General features: G+C 46.2%; 1 protein-coding gene across 1 annotated transcript in view; it reads right to left on the reverse strand.

Moving 5' to 3' along the window:
- Positions 1-15,156, reverse strand: part of poln (polymerase (DNA directed) nu) — a gene marked incomplete at both ends in the record, with an annotated part of 436,170 nt that overhangs the window by 14,328 nt on the left and 406,686 nt on the right. The window contains 2 exons of the mRNA XM_084312171.1: positions 7,780-7,858; positions 10,123-10,233. Coding sequence (XP_084168297.1) covers positions 7,780-7,858; positions 10,123-10,233 — 190 coding nt within the window. The remainder of the gene's footprint in view (positions 1-7,779; positions 7,859-10,122; positions 10,234-15,156) is intronic.

Below are 15,156 nucleotides of genomic sequence, written 5' to 3' on the forward strand. Positions count from 1 at the left end.
TAGTATCGTGAGATGTGCAGCGATGGTCTGTATAATCAGAGGAGACGCTCCAAGCTGCACTTGAATGTACAGACTGGGGGGTGTTCCGCAACAACACAGATAACATTAATGACTACACGGAAACAGTGCTGGACTTTGTTTGTACTTTGGTAAAAGAAACAATCCCCACTACCACAATTAGAGTTTACCCAAACCAAAAGCCCTGGGTAGACAAATCCGTCCACGAAGCTCTGAAGGCGCACACCTCAGCCTACAACGCCGGGCTTGTGGCAGGCAACATGAATGACCACAAGGTGGCGAGATACAACGTTAGGAGGGCAGTAATAGAAGCAAAAAGGCACTACAGGGATAAAATTGAACTTCAATATGAACAGGCTGACTCTAGAGGTATGTGGCAGGGCCTCAGAACGATAACAGATTACAAAGGCACCTCCCTCAAGCTGAACAGTGACATCTCCTTAGCAAATTATCTCAATACCTTCTATGCGAGGTTTGAGGCTGGGAATAACAGCACCAGCCTACAAACCACTGCAATAGAGGGGGGGGGGGCGCTGCTGATGGAGACTCAGTGTTCAGGATAACAGAACATGAGGTGAGGAGGACCTTTAAGAAAGTGAATGTCAGGAAGACAGCAGGACCGGACGGCATCCCCGGCCGCGTCCTAAAAGTCTGTGCCGACCAACTGGCCCCAGTATTCACTGACATATTTAACATGTCCTTAGAACAGGCTGTCATCCCCACCTGTCTGAAGAAGTCCACCATTATCCCTGTACCCAAAAAATCCAAGCCTGCTTGCCTCAATGACTACCGCCCTGTAGCTCTCACCTCTATAGCCATGAAGTGCTTTGAGAAGCTAGTGAAGGGTTACATCTGCTCTTCCCTCCCCATCAACCTGGACCCCCTGCAATTTGCATACCGCCCCAACAGGTCCACGGAGGACGCCATAGCCCATGTGCTGCACACAGCAACATCACACCTGGACAAGAGGCAGGGGAACTATGTGAGAATGCTATTCATCGACTACAGCATTCAATACCATAGTCCCCTCCAAACTCATAGCCAAGCTCAGGGACCTGGGCTTGAACTATGACCTCTGCCAGTGGGTCTTGGACTTCCTGATGGGAAGACCCCAGGTGGCGAGAGCAGGCAACTGCACCTCCTCATCCATCACTCTCAACATAGGGGCCCCCCAGGGCTGTGTCCTGAGTCCCCTCCTCTACTCCCTGTACACACATGACTGCGTGGCACAGCGGAACAACAACACAATCATCAAATTTGCTGACGACACAGTAGTGGTGGGCCTGATCTCTGCAAACGACGAGAGGGCCTACCTGGAGGAGGTTAAGGTTCTATCGGGATGGTGTCAAGAGAACTGCCTCTCCCTGAACGTCAGCAAAACAAAGGAGATGATTGTGGACTTTAGGAGGTCGGGGGTCAGGGACTACAGCCCCCTCAGCATCGATGGGGCACCGGTTGAGAGAGTGAACAGTTTTAAGTACCTCGGAGTCCACATATCCGAGGACTTGACATGGACCACACACATTGACAGTGTTATCAAGAAGGCACGACAACGCCTCTACTTCCTTAGGCGCTTAAGGAAGTTCAACGTGAGTCAGAAGATCCTCAAGAACTTCTACTCATGCACAATAGAGAGCATCCTGACTGGCAATATCACCTCCTGGTTTGGGAATAGCACTGCATAAGACCGCAGCAGACTACAGAGAGTGGCCCGTTCAGCCGAACGCACAATTGGAGGGGGGCTTCCCACTCTCCAAGGCATTTACAACAAGCGGTGCATGGGCAAGGCTAAGAGAATAATCAAAGACTCCAGCCACCCAAACAACTGCGTCTTTGAACTGCTGCGGTCAGGCAAGCGATACCGGAGTCTCATGGCAAGCACAGAGAGACTCAGAAGGAGCTTCTAGGCCATCAGGATGCTCAATGATCAATGAACAATGATTGAACAATGAACAATCGTAACAACCATCAAATGCACTCACAGCACACACATCCACACGCACACACTCACTTTAAACAAACAACTCACTGCAGCACCCACTTTACCTACTTTAGAACACCTAAACACACTTTATATTTATTGGCAAATAATTTGCACTACAACCCATACCGCATTACACCTGTCATGTACAAAGGTCTAAGGACCACACAGAATAATAACTGGAGCTGGCTACACATGAGCAAAAGCAGCCTCTCTCAGTAAATGCTTTTAAAACAGTCCCGGGCAGGTAGGTAATAATAAACACAAGACGTTGTTCCAAAAATAGTAAATTATATTTATTATGCCGGGTAGGGATTTAAACCTCCACTGATATTTAAATAGGCAACAAAGGGAAAAAACAACCCACAAACAATTAACAAACAGAGAGAGGGATAAAGGGAGAACACACAAGGTAAGTATAATACAAAGTAAACTAGATAAGCGCCCACAGACACTCACCAACCAGCCAGAGGTTGGTACTGGGAAAACCCCCAGCAAAGGTACCAAAGGTACAATTCCACACTCAGTGGGATTAGGCCTAAAGCCAACAAGAGAATACTTACTCCAATGGAGGAGTGGCGCAGAGGCCAACAATATCTATATACATATACCAGTACTTTAGTCCACCCGAAGCAGTAGATAAGCACAGTATCAATTCCACCACAGTGGCAAACAATGGCAACCTCACTCTACTCTGGTCACTGGCAATTGACAGAATGAGGCGCCCAGACGTGTGTGTGCTGTCAGGTATTTGTCTACCCGCCCCTCTCGAGGTGATTGCCATCAGCTGTCATTCATTAGGCAATCAGCACTCTTCAGTGTAGGGACGGGCAGCACCTGACAGGGAGAGAAAAGAGACAGCATTAGCTCTCATGTTCACACACACACACATCACATACAAAACACAACACATTAAATATACTAACCTGATGTTCAGAAGGTGTCATAAATACAGTAATAATGGTAATGACCAACCCACGTACCCAGGTACGTCACACCTCCCCCCATAAGAGCGAACCTGTAGGGTTAGCAAAACATTATTACTTATTACCCAACATCCGATTAGTACCACACACCAGGGAAAACAGAAACAACAACAACCTCTACTTTGACAGGCCGCTCCGCCGATACCGTCCTGTCAACAGGAGACAACAAACTGGAAACTTCCTGGGAAAACAAATAAAGCACAAAAAAAATCATCTCATCGCGCTTAACAGGACAGCACACAGGGAAACAAAAATCCGCACATTGCCCTGCCACCATCACAGCGCCCATCTCCTTTCAAAATGGCGTTACAAAAATAACATGATCAGGATCCAAAATGGAGTCACTCAAATTAGACTCACATTACTACCAGCATACCTGGCCGCTGCCACTCGTGCCAACCAGCTTGGTAGGGAGGAATCATTGGGGTGATTATTAATCAACTCACAACACAAGTCAGTCAACGGAGCGTCTTCAACCCCCACTACAGGGATCACACTCTCCCCAGCGATATCGTTCCCCATGATAAAATCAACCCCCACACATTTTGGTTTCTGGGCTGACCCTCTTTTCTCCTGTCGCTTCCTCAGCGTATGACATCTTTTTACCACATGGCCAGTTTTTTTACAATAATTACACACCACCGGTCTCTTAGACGGCGGTGAGCGTGGCTGGAACGCTGACTCACGAGGAGTGAATGAGCCACCTTCACCACATACATTAGGACGTACAGAAACACGTTTGCGTGACCATTCAAACTCATCTGCCGAAATCGCAGCCTGTCGGAGTGTTGACACCCCCTGCCCATGTAAATAGAGCACAGCTTCGACCGGCAGGGTGGCTTTGAACTGCTCCACAAGTACCAATTCACTCAATGATGCAAAGTCCTTTACCTCACACGCAGAACACCACCGATCAAAATTAAGTCTCTCCTCCCGGGAGAACTCAACATGGGTTTGGGAAGGAGACTTACGGCGGTTGCGAAAATGCTGCCTGTATGCTTCTGGTACCTCTTCGTACACGCGCAAGACAGCACTTTTCACTTTCTCATACACCACGCTGTCTTCATTCGATAATGACCCGCACGCCACCTGAGCCCTACCAGTGAGTCTGTATTTCAATAAAGTCGCCCACTGGTCCTTTGGCCAATGCAAAGCCCACGCCATCTGCTCAAAAGCAGAGAAAAATGATTCCACCTCAGACTCCTGAAAGGGGGGAACCAAGGATATATGCTGGCTAATATCAAAGGGTGCCTGGGGGTCGGAAAGTACTGGAGAGGAAATGGTGCTACGTTTAGCGTCACCACACTCCAACTCCAGTTTCCTCATCGCCAATTGAAATTCCCTATCAGCCACCTCCTTTCTCTCCAGCCTGTCTCCCTCCTCCTTTCTTTCCAGCCTGTCTCTCTCTCTGTCTCTCTCCTCCTTGTCTCTCACCTCCTTTCTCTCTTCTCTGTCTCTTTCCCTCTCCTCCATTTGGAGACGGAATAAACGCAGCTTAAAGCGTGCGCTCAATTTACCAGAAGAAGCAGTAGAACCATGGTCTGAACCTAGTGCAGAGTCAACACTCTCAGGATCCGACACACCACCATCCTGATCACAAACCTCCATAGCTCTACTCATGAAAAATCTATACTCTGCACTCTGCACATGATCCTCTGAGCGCCGCGGATCATGAATTCTACTGTATCACATTAGATCTATACACTTATCGATTTTTTCGAATGGTGATCAGGAATTGGAATATACCAGTTGGATACCATCTGATGTCAGGTAAGGAATCTATGTTATCAGTGTTAGGATAATCAGACTCATTTTGATGAAGATATAAGCTGTTTTGTGAAATGTCCTCTATCGGTTTCACTGTAAAAATCCATGAGGAAATGACCACAGCTATTATCAGCGCGCGGCTCGAATGGGCGTGCGTGTATGTATAATATTGATCATCTAGTGTTTATTTGAAAACTATTCATAAATAGGCCGACAAATATCAACGTTCTGGAATATTCCAGTAAAAGACGATTATCACAGAATGGCCCAGAATGGGCTGTTTTTTACCTCAAAACAGGTGCTTTTCAAAATGCTCTCAAACGGAAATGAAGCGATAAAAAACCAAATCTGCCTTGACAGCACTGACTGGAAAAGGATTCTTTGATAAGCGACGGGCAGATTAGACACATAGCCATAATTTAAAACATAGATTAGGCGATATTAACGTTAACATTAAAGTGGATGGTGGCATTCAAGCGCTAACTCTGGCGCCACCTGGTGGCACTGAAAGTGTTAACATTGCTGATAATAAAAATGATTATTATTTTCTCACAGTAGTGTGTGTGTATTTTTGGCTAAAGTGGATAGAAAACACAGTACTGTGCAAAAGTCTTAGGCACCCAAGAGTTTTTATATAAATAGTCTTAGATGTAAAAAAAATTTAAAACTTTAAATTGTATTATTTTTGAAAGCATCTTCATGGTTTAATGCAGACGACTATTATAATCGTCATGTTGGCGTGACTGTATGCATCAAAGGGTTAAATCAAGCATTTTTAAGTGCTTTAGAAAGTTTAGAGGAAATAGCAAAATATCGTGATATATATATTGTGTATCGTGACATAGCCAAAAAAATATTGTGATATCATTTAGAGGCCATATCGCCCAGCCCTACTACTACTACTACCACTGCTGCTAAAACTACTACCACAACTACCATTACTACTAGTGCTGCTACTAATACTACTACTAGTACTACTACTGCTGGAACTACTATCACAACTACAATTACTACTACTACTACTACTACTACTACTACTACTACTACTACTACTACTACTACTACTACTACTACACTACTACTGCTGCTGCTAGAACTACTACCACAACTACCATTACTACTACTGCTGCTACTAATACTACTACTACTGCTAGAACTACTACCACAACTACACTAGACATTAGGGCTCTGGATGGGGTGTGGTGATGCAGGATCTCAGTGAAAGGGTTAACCATTTGGTAGTGAAAGGGTTAATGGTAACATACTGTACTGTTTCTTTTTTTTCAAATGAAACATTGGCTGTTTTCTAGGCCAACAGTGACTTTCATGAAGAAGGGGGAAAAAAGTATTGAAATTGACCCAGTTTTAGCGTTTTTATCAAACATTTTGTCTGCCCAACACAATCACCACGCACGTGGATATTTTAATCAATGGTTCATAACGTGCGTGTGTAATCGAAATGATCTCGTCACAACAGGTGCAGGGCACCAGGGGGCTCACCAGAGTCACACACAGCTAGTGGCAGGCACTGCAGGCAGAGAATCATTGTGTCGTTGTACATATTGTGTTTATAACGTTAGTAGCTAACATAGCTTAGCTTGGTAGCTATTGTGCTAACAACATATCCCGACATCCGGCTCGCTGGCCGGCATGAACGGCCGACCCAAAATGGTTCTCTCCTCTCTGTACACCCCGTCCCCACGGGTACCCTGCCGGGGGGCCCATGGACGCGACAACGGCGGCAGCCGTAGGGTGCTCGAGCCCCGTAAAGGCTAGTGGTACACGATAGCTATGAGCTAACTAACGCTACAGGCTCAAACACCCTACGGCCGCCGCTGTTGTTGCGTCCACAAGCTCCTCCGCAGGACACCCGCGAGGACGGGGGCACACAAAGAGAAGAGAACCACCCGCAGGGACGGCGGAGCTATAGGCTAACGTCAGTGTAGTGGTCCCGACTGTAGCAGGGACGGCGGAGCTATAGGCTAACTGTGATGCACAGAGTGGGCCACCATTGATCTACATGCCCCGATCTCAAATGGTTCACGACAGTAGACATAATGCTAACGTTAGCCAGCGCCATATATCGAGTAGTACTATGACCTGGACGGGCAAGGCATACGTTTCCTGAAGTGACGTCACGGCCGTGCTAGCGTCTGATAAGCTTTTAGATTCGGCTCATTAATATTCACCTGTAGTGACGTCGGCGTTTGATAAGCTTTTTTGATTCGCGCGTGCATGTTATTCGTGCGTGGACCCTTTTAACTCTTTCGGAGTGGCATTTTTCCGGTGTCAAATGGAAAAAAATAAATAATGAAATTATATACCAATGATGTAAACTACCCATAATTGATCAGTAGGGTTTAACCTGGATGTTGGGCTTTAAGCACTTCAATGACCTTTGTCCGAACCCTGTATTGACCTATATTTGTTCTGTAGCCTTTAACCAAACCTTGTCTGAAAGCCTGTGAAAGTAGGATCAAGTTTACGTTAGAACCCAGGACAACAGCGCTGACGACTGCAGGTTTAGAACTGGACCCAGGTAAAATGGCTGCCATATGGCTCCATCCCAGAAAAGCAATGCATTGAGACACGTCACACACACTGTTTAATCCCCCTCTCTCTTGGCAGCAATCTGTGGAAGGCCTGGGGCCTTGTTGGGGGCCCACAATAATGCCCACCCCCATCCCCCACCCCTCCAGGCCACTGGGGAGCGCCACTGAGTGGACAGCAGGCCTCACTGATCAGTCATGGCTAGTACTGGTCCATTTCATTTGAGAAAAAAAGAAAAAAAAGAAACAGTACAGTATGTTACAATTAACCCTTTCACTACAGCACTACCAAATTGTTAACCCTTTCACTGTGACAATACAGAAGGTTAACCCTTTCACTGCCACATGACAACGGGTTAACCCTTTCACTACCACACTACAGAAGGTTAACCCTTTACTATCACACTACATGCAATGATGAGGAGGAGGAACAGGAGGAGGAAGAGGAGGAGGAGGAGGAGGAGGAGGAAGACGGTACCTGGCAGAGAACAAGCTGGAGGAGGAGACCAGGGAGAAGATTCTGATCATGGCCATCTTACACAGGTCAGCAGCAGAGCCTGCCGTGCACACACACGCACACACACACACACACACACACACACACACACACACACACACACACACACACACACACACACACACACACACACACACACACACACACACACACACACACACACACACACACACACACACACACACACAATTGTGAAGACATTCTATTGACAGGGTTCCCACAGACATTGCAACATTTTATTCAAGGACTTTTCAAGTACTTTCCTAACCACTATTTTTCATTTGAAAAAGGCATTTAAAAGGATACAATTCAATCGATCCAATATTTATGGCTTAAAACCAATTTCCGACAATTAGTTACACTAAACTTCAAGGACCTTGTGTGAACCCTGTATTGACCTATACTTGTTCTGTAGCCAACACTTTGAATGCCCATCACGAGAATTCTCGTTTAATTTTTTTTATTAGCGATCTGAATTCATATTTCATCAACCGAGTCTACCGTTGGTAACCCTGCCCCGCCACTCCGCCAGGCACTCAGATGTGAAAAAAGCGCCCCCTATGTCTCCCAGATGGTAATGCACCCTTTTGGATTGGACTCAATGAAAATGGATGAGAAAAAAAAACTCCGGAATCCACATTTTACTTCTCACGCATGTAACCGGAGCCGATCAGATTCATTCTGGACCCTCAGCACAGCGTGTAATATGTGTTTTACAGTATACACGTTGGATCAATAAAAGGATCGATTTTTGGAATGGCGATCAGGAATTGGAATAATCCATTTGGATACCATCTGATCTCAGGTAAGGAATCTATTTTACCAGTCTTAGGATAATCAGACCTGTTTTCACGGAGATATAAGCTTTTCCCCTATATGTTGATATGGCTGTTTGACTGTAAGAGCGATCAGGAACTGAGAGAATCGATGTTCAGCTCACGGCACCAGCGTGCACACGTACACATTATACTATCGATAATCTAGCGTTTATTTGAAAACGATTCATAAATAGGCCGAAAAATGACAACGTTCTAGAATATTACAGTACAGGGCGATTATCATGGAATATTTTTTTCTTCTTGAAAACGAGGGCTTTTCAAAATGCTATAAAACGGAAATGAACCGATAAAAAAACAATCCGCTTCAACAATGTTGACTGGAAATGAGTCATTGATAAGCGACAGGCAGATTCGACACATAATTTAAAACATAGATTAGGCAATATTAATGCTAACATTGAAGTGGATGGTGGGCATTCAAGCACTAAATGTGCGCCCCCTGCTGGGCACTGAACCAAACTTTGTCTGAAAGCCTGTGAAAGTAGGATCAAGTTTACGGATATAACGGGGAGGGTCGTCATCTCTGTTAATTAGTAGTGACCACTTTCCAACATTGTCTATTATCCTTGTGGTGACAGACATACTGTAGATCTCAAAAGACACACAGACACACACACATTTACATTTTACATTTTGTCATTTAGCTGACGCTTTTATCCAAAGCAACTTACAAGTCAGCAGGAAGGGCACAACTCTATCAGCTGAGTAACAATGTTCATCAAAGTGTTCAGTGCTGAGTGTATGTTATTATTAGGAAGAGTGCATGACAGTAAGAAGGTTAGTGTATTCTTTTTTTTTAATCTACTTTTTCTCGTCCCTTTTTCTGTATTTTTCTCCCATCCCAATTTAGTCGTTATGCCAATTCCCCCCTCCCCTTCCTGGTCGTTGCACGCATTTGCCCCCCCACTTGCCAGTCTAGGGAGCCCTGAAGTCTATCACATGCTTCCTCCGACACATGTGGAGACAGCCAGCCGCTTCTTTTCCCCTGACAGCGAGGACTCTCACTGGGGAGGTGTAACGCGTGGGAGGATCACACTACCTCTCCAGTTCCCTCCCTCGCTGTGCAGGCGCCCTGACCGACCTGTAGGAGTCGCTGTTTACAACGACCAGGATACACCCCACCGGCTTCCCACCCGCTGACACTGCCAATTGTATCAGTATGGACGACCGACCAAGCCAGAGGTACCGCTGACAGCCGGATTCGATACCAGTGTCTCTTGCGGTGGTAGGCAGGCGCTTAGTCCGCTGCGCTATCCGGCCGCTAAAGGTTAGTGTATTCTTAAAAAAAAATTATATTAATTGAAGAAGTGTGTCTTTAGTCGACAGCGAAAGATTGGTCAGGTTTCAGCTGTCCTAACTGTGGTGGGAAGTTCGTTCCACCATTGTGGAGCGAGGACCGAGAATAGGCGGCTTCTCTTTGATGACCCTCCCTCCCACACACAGACACACATAGATGTCACCCTACCTTGGACCACAAAGTTGACGGCTTGTCTCTCAGCCTGCATGCGGACGCCCCAGTCCGGGGAGTGGATGTGAGGGAGGCTCCGCCTCCGACCCATGATGGACACCACGTAACCTAGGCAACAGCAAAAACACAGGAGGGGATTTCCTCTGTAACAAATTCATCATTTCTCTAACTCATCACTCAGTATGCGTGCGTGTCAAATCGATAATTGTGAATCTGTGAACCAATGCTGTGAATCTGTATGGAATGTGTGCATGTGAGCGCACATGCAAGTTGTACAACACATATTTTACAACTGTCCTAGTATATTTGTATATTTGAAAGCTCTGCTTTATTTGGATGGGTCAATGCAAAATGAATGAACACAGTGAACATGAAGCAGATACAGTCACCTGGAACATGGTAAGAGTGTCAAAATTGCCGGATTTAGCACAATGCTAATTTCCATCCGTTGTCCCCAAACATAAAGACAGGAAGGAAATTCGGACATAATGTATTTATATAAGTACATGTAAAACAGTAAGAAATTTACAAATAAGTAGCAGCAACACACTAGAAAATACATAGCAGCAATACACAAAAATACTAGTGGCTAGAGACATATCACATGTGGTCACATGGTCTTCAGCCATTTTTTTGTTGACCTCTAAAAGTAGTAAGGGTGGGGCTTTCCCTTAGGGAGACAGGGAGACAGGGAGACTGTTCCACGCTTGGGACTGAATGGGATCTCCAAAGCTCTTTTTGGGGGAAAACTACTTGGGGAGTTTGATGACACCTTCACTTTAGGACAAAACAAACAGATGTGTCAAACGTGACTCGAAGAAGATCAAGTTCAGGAAATAGTCATTACCAACATATGACAGCAGTCGGAGAACTAACGTCAGCAGAACTCGAGAACAACTAGGAGTGTCTGACCACTAAGTGTGTCTGACTCTTACAGTACCTCCTAACCTGCACAGACTACAACGTATGACGTATCATGCCAGTTAGGGCACCTTGTGTATACTGTTTACTTTACTCATAGTTAGGGGTGTAACGGTACGCAAATACGTACTGTACCGCCTCAATGTGGTCCTCCGGTACAGTACGCGCTGTGCACCGAACGATTGCAACGGTACGGAACCTTTTTTTGCGGAACTTAAATCCCCCCGGCCCTAATATAACGTGCACAACTAACCGGATGTTGTTTGTTCATCCCACGCAGCGACGCTGAACGATAGCTGTAATTCAGCATAGCATATTAGCCTTAGTATGGCGAGTGCAATACTAACTGACAAGCCAGAGCTAGAAGATGCTCCCACAACATTCAAGTCTCCCGTTTGGGATCATTTCGGATTCCCAGTTAACCACAGTAATGGACAAAGACAGGTGGATCGCACTAAAGCTACGTGCCGGCTAGCCCCTTTCGTGACTGTGATGCACACAAGCCTTGCATCACAGTCACGAAAGGGGCTACGTGCCGGCATTGTTCAACTTTATTGCGAACTTTATCACGCATTCGAAACGGCATCACCCGAATGTGAATATCACTGGTACACGGAAGAAGCAAACCCAGCTCCCCGTGGCATTCAAGCAGCATCTCGCTATTAATTCAGACAGGGCCAAAGCAATAACAAACACCATAGGTGTTTTTATAGCAGCAGATCTGCGACCATACTCCGTTGTCGAGAACACTGGGTTTAAGCACATAGAGCATAGAGAGTAATAGAGCCCCGCTACCTAGTTCCCTCTCGTCCGTATTTCAGCCAGCAAGTCATACCAGCTCTGTATAAATGAGCCCCTTTCGTGACTGTGATGCAAGCCCTGCCCCTGTATTCAAGCAGGGCTTGCATCACAGTCATGAAAGGGGCTCTGTATAAACAAGCACACGCTACAGTTGTCCAAGGCATCTGCTATATAATAATTTTCAGATTTACTTTTAAGTGTTATTAGTAGGTTACAGCAGTAAGCATTAGTTTGCTCAGTAAATTATGGCCAATTCGTTTTATGTTGTTTAATACAGTTAAATAAATAAATAGATTTTATTTTATACTGTACCGAAAATAATACCGAACCGTGACTTCAAAACCGAGGTACCGAACCGTGGATTTTGTGTACCGTTACACCCCTACTCATAGTATATATTCAGATTCTAATTCTTTATTGCCTATATTTATTGTAACATATAATATAACTGATAGGGCATACAGGCCCTCATCTGCACCTTTGATTACACTGTTTACTTTCTCATAATCTTATATTCAGAGTTAATTATATTGTTTACACTGTTTATATTTATTATAATTGTATTGCCTATATTTATGTCGAGCATACATACATAATAAATACAATAAAAACACAATAAATGCAAAACAATCAATTAAAACAGCTGCAGATTATGGTGGAATGGTTGGTGATTAAGGATTTAAACTGACCAAAGGAGACCAAAGTATTGAGCCTTAGAGTTTGTTGTATGATGTTCCAACATGTCAGGAGCACAGGAGCTAAAAGCAGACTTCCCAAGTTCAGTACAAACTCTAGGCGCTTTAAGTGTCAGAGCCAGTCATTGGAACCCGTACCATAGGGCCCAGATGTTCACTCCAATAGCGAAGCGAGATAATTTCTGGGTCTTAATATAGAAAGAGATGCGACAGTGGCTCAGGAGGTAAAGCAGTCGTCTGGTAATCAGGAGGTTCCCGGTTCGATTCCCGCTCCTCCTGGGCAGCGTGTCAAAGTGTCCTTGAGCAAGTCACTTAACTCCTAACTGCTCCTGACCATAGGGGAAGACAGAAGGGGAAGACAAAAGGGGCATGCCTGAAGACAGAGCATACGTAACTCTTCTAAACAGCACGAGCGGTCGATGGTGGCCAGTGTTGGTAAGCAATTACAAAACAAAACCCGTAAAACAATATGTTTTTTTAAAAGGCCAAATACAATAGTGATCTATAGGAATTCCGTCTGTTTTCCAACAAAAGTAGGTGTGACCGCGATAGAAAGGCCAAGATGTGTCTGTCATTGTCAAGTTCTCAACCATGACATCGAGGTCTATGACGTTGAGTTCCAGGAATTTTATTGTTTATTTTATGTGTACACCGGCAGTGAATGCACGTTTCAAGAGACACTGAACCCTAAAACCAGACACTGAACCCTATAAATGGTAAATGGCTGCATTTATATAGCAGCTTTTATCCAAAGCGCTTTACAATTTTGTTCCTCACATTTGACCCATTCACTCACACATTCATGCACCGATTGCGGAGGCGACCATGCAAGGTGCCAACCTGCACATCGGGAGCAGTTAGGGGTCAAGTGTCTTGCTCAGGGACACGCTGCCCGGGAGGAGCGGGAATCGAACCGGAAACCTCTGGATTACCAGACGACGGCTCTACCTACTGAGCCACTGTTACCCCCCCCCCCCCCCCCCCCCCACTATGGAGTCCTGCCAAGATGCATCGGAGTGAGACACCTCTCTAACAGCATGACATCATCATCACACCAGGAAGCGCTCTATAACCGGGGGGAGTTATGTGAATGACTTGTGGGAAGCGGTGCTTGGGAAGCCAATGACCCGCTCCACGCTGAAATGAATTGCCGGGCCCTAACCCTAACCCCATGAACGCTCAGAGCCACCTCATCCCTTCAGGTGGCAGGAGTCAGAGCCGCCTCATCCCTTCAGGTGGCAGGAGTCAGAGCCGCCTCATCCCTTCAGGTGACAGGAGTCAGAGCCGCCTCATCCCTTCAGGTGACAGGAATCAGAGCCGCCTCATCCCTTCAGGTGATGGGAGTCAGAGCCGCCTCATCCCTTCAGGTGGCAGGAGTCAGAGCCGCCTCATCCCTTCAGGTGATGGGAGTCAGAGCCGCCTCATCCCTTCAGGTGGCAGGAGTCAGAGCCGCATCATCCCTTCAGGTGGCAGGAGTCAGAGCCGCCTCATCCCTTCAGGTGATGGGAGTCAGAGCCGCCTCATCCCTTCAGGTGGCAGGAGTCAGAGCCGCCTCATCCCTTCAGGTGGCAGGAGTCAGAGCCGCCTCATCCCTTCAGGTGGGAGGAGTCAGAGCCGCCTCATCCCTTCAGGTGGCAGGAGTCAGAGCCGCCTCATCCCTTCAGGTGATGGGAGTCAGAGCCGCCTCATCCCTTCAGGTGACAGGAATCAGAGCCGCCTCATCCCTTCAGGTGGCAGGAGTCAGAGCCACCTCATCCCTTCAGGTGATGGGAGTCGCTCGTTATGTATCTATTCAGGTTTGCGATGACACAGACACACGCGTGCACACACACTGGACCAGTACATTCCAGTGGTTGGACAATAGGCCAGGCTTTACAGCCAAATCCCTCCTGTATCTCTGACAGTGAGGTAAGCTGCCAACGCATAGACACTGAATGACTCTTTCCCTAGAACAGAACACACACATAAACTCACACAAACACGGCCACACACACACGTATATGTTGCATTCGCCTGGTGACATACGTGTGTGTGTGTGTGTGTGACCTCTTCGCTATAGGAATGTGACCTTGGGTTCCGAGGCACAATGACACGGATGTGAGAGTTACTTTGTGTCAGCGATAATAACACATCAAGCAAGAGAGCTTGACAACTACGGACATGTATGACCATAAACGGTACTGGAATGTGGCTGTTTTGATACGCAATGTGGCTGGGTTTTGATACGCAATGTGGCCTGTTGTGCAGCGCCGGGCTAATGCTTTTGGAATCTCGTATGTTTTCACAAGCATGTAGTATTAGAGAGAGAGGTCGTGTTTTTTCTTCACAGGCAATATAATTAGAATATGTAGCGATGGTGTGAGTGTTTTTTTTCTTTTTTTTTATCTACTTTTTCTCCCATTTTCTATTTTTTCTCCCATCCCAATTTCGTATTGTCCAATTCTACCCTCCCCTGTCTCGAACGCTGTTAGGCCATGCCTCCCACTGGCCGGCTGCAATGTGGACGAAGCCTTGCATCACGTGTCCCCTCCGGTACACGAGGAGGCAGCCGTCGCATCTTTTCACCTGCACAGCGCGATCTCTCAGCGGAGAGGGTCTGCGTGGGAGGGACACG

This window comes from Notolepis coatsorum, assembly GCF_963971535.1.
Source record: "Notolepis coatsorum genome assembly, chromosome: 4".
Lineage (NCBI taxonomy): Eukaryota > Metazoa > Chordata > Actinopteri > Aulopiformes > Paralepididae > Notolepis > Notolepis coatsorum.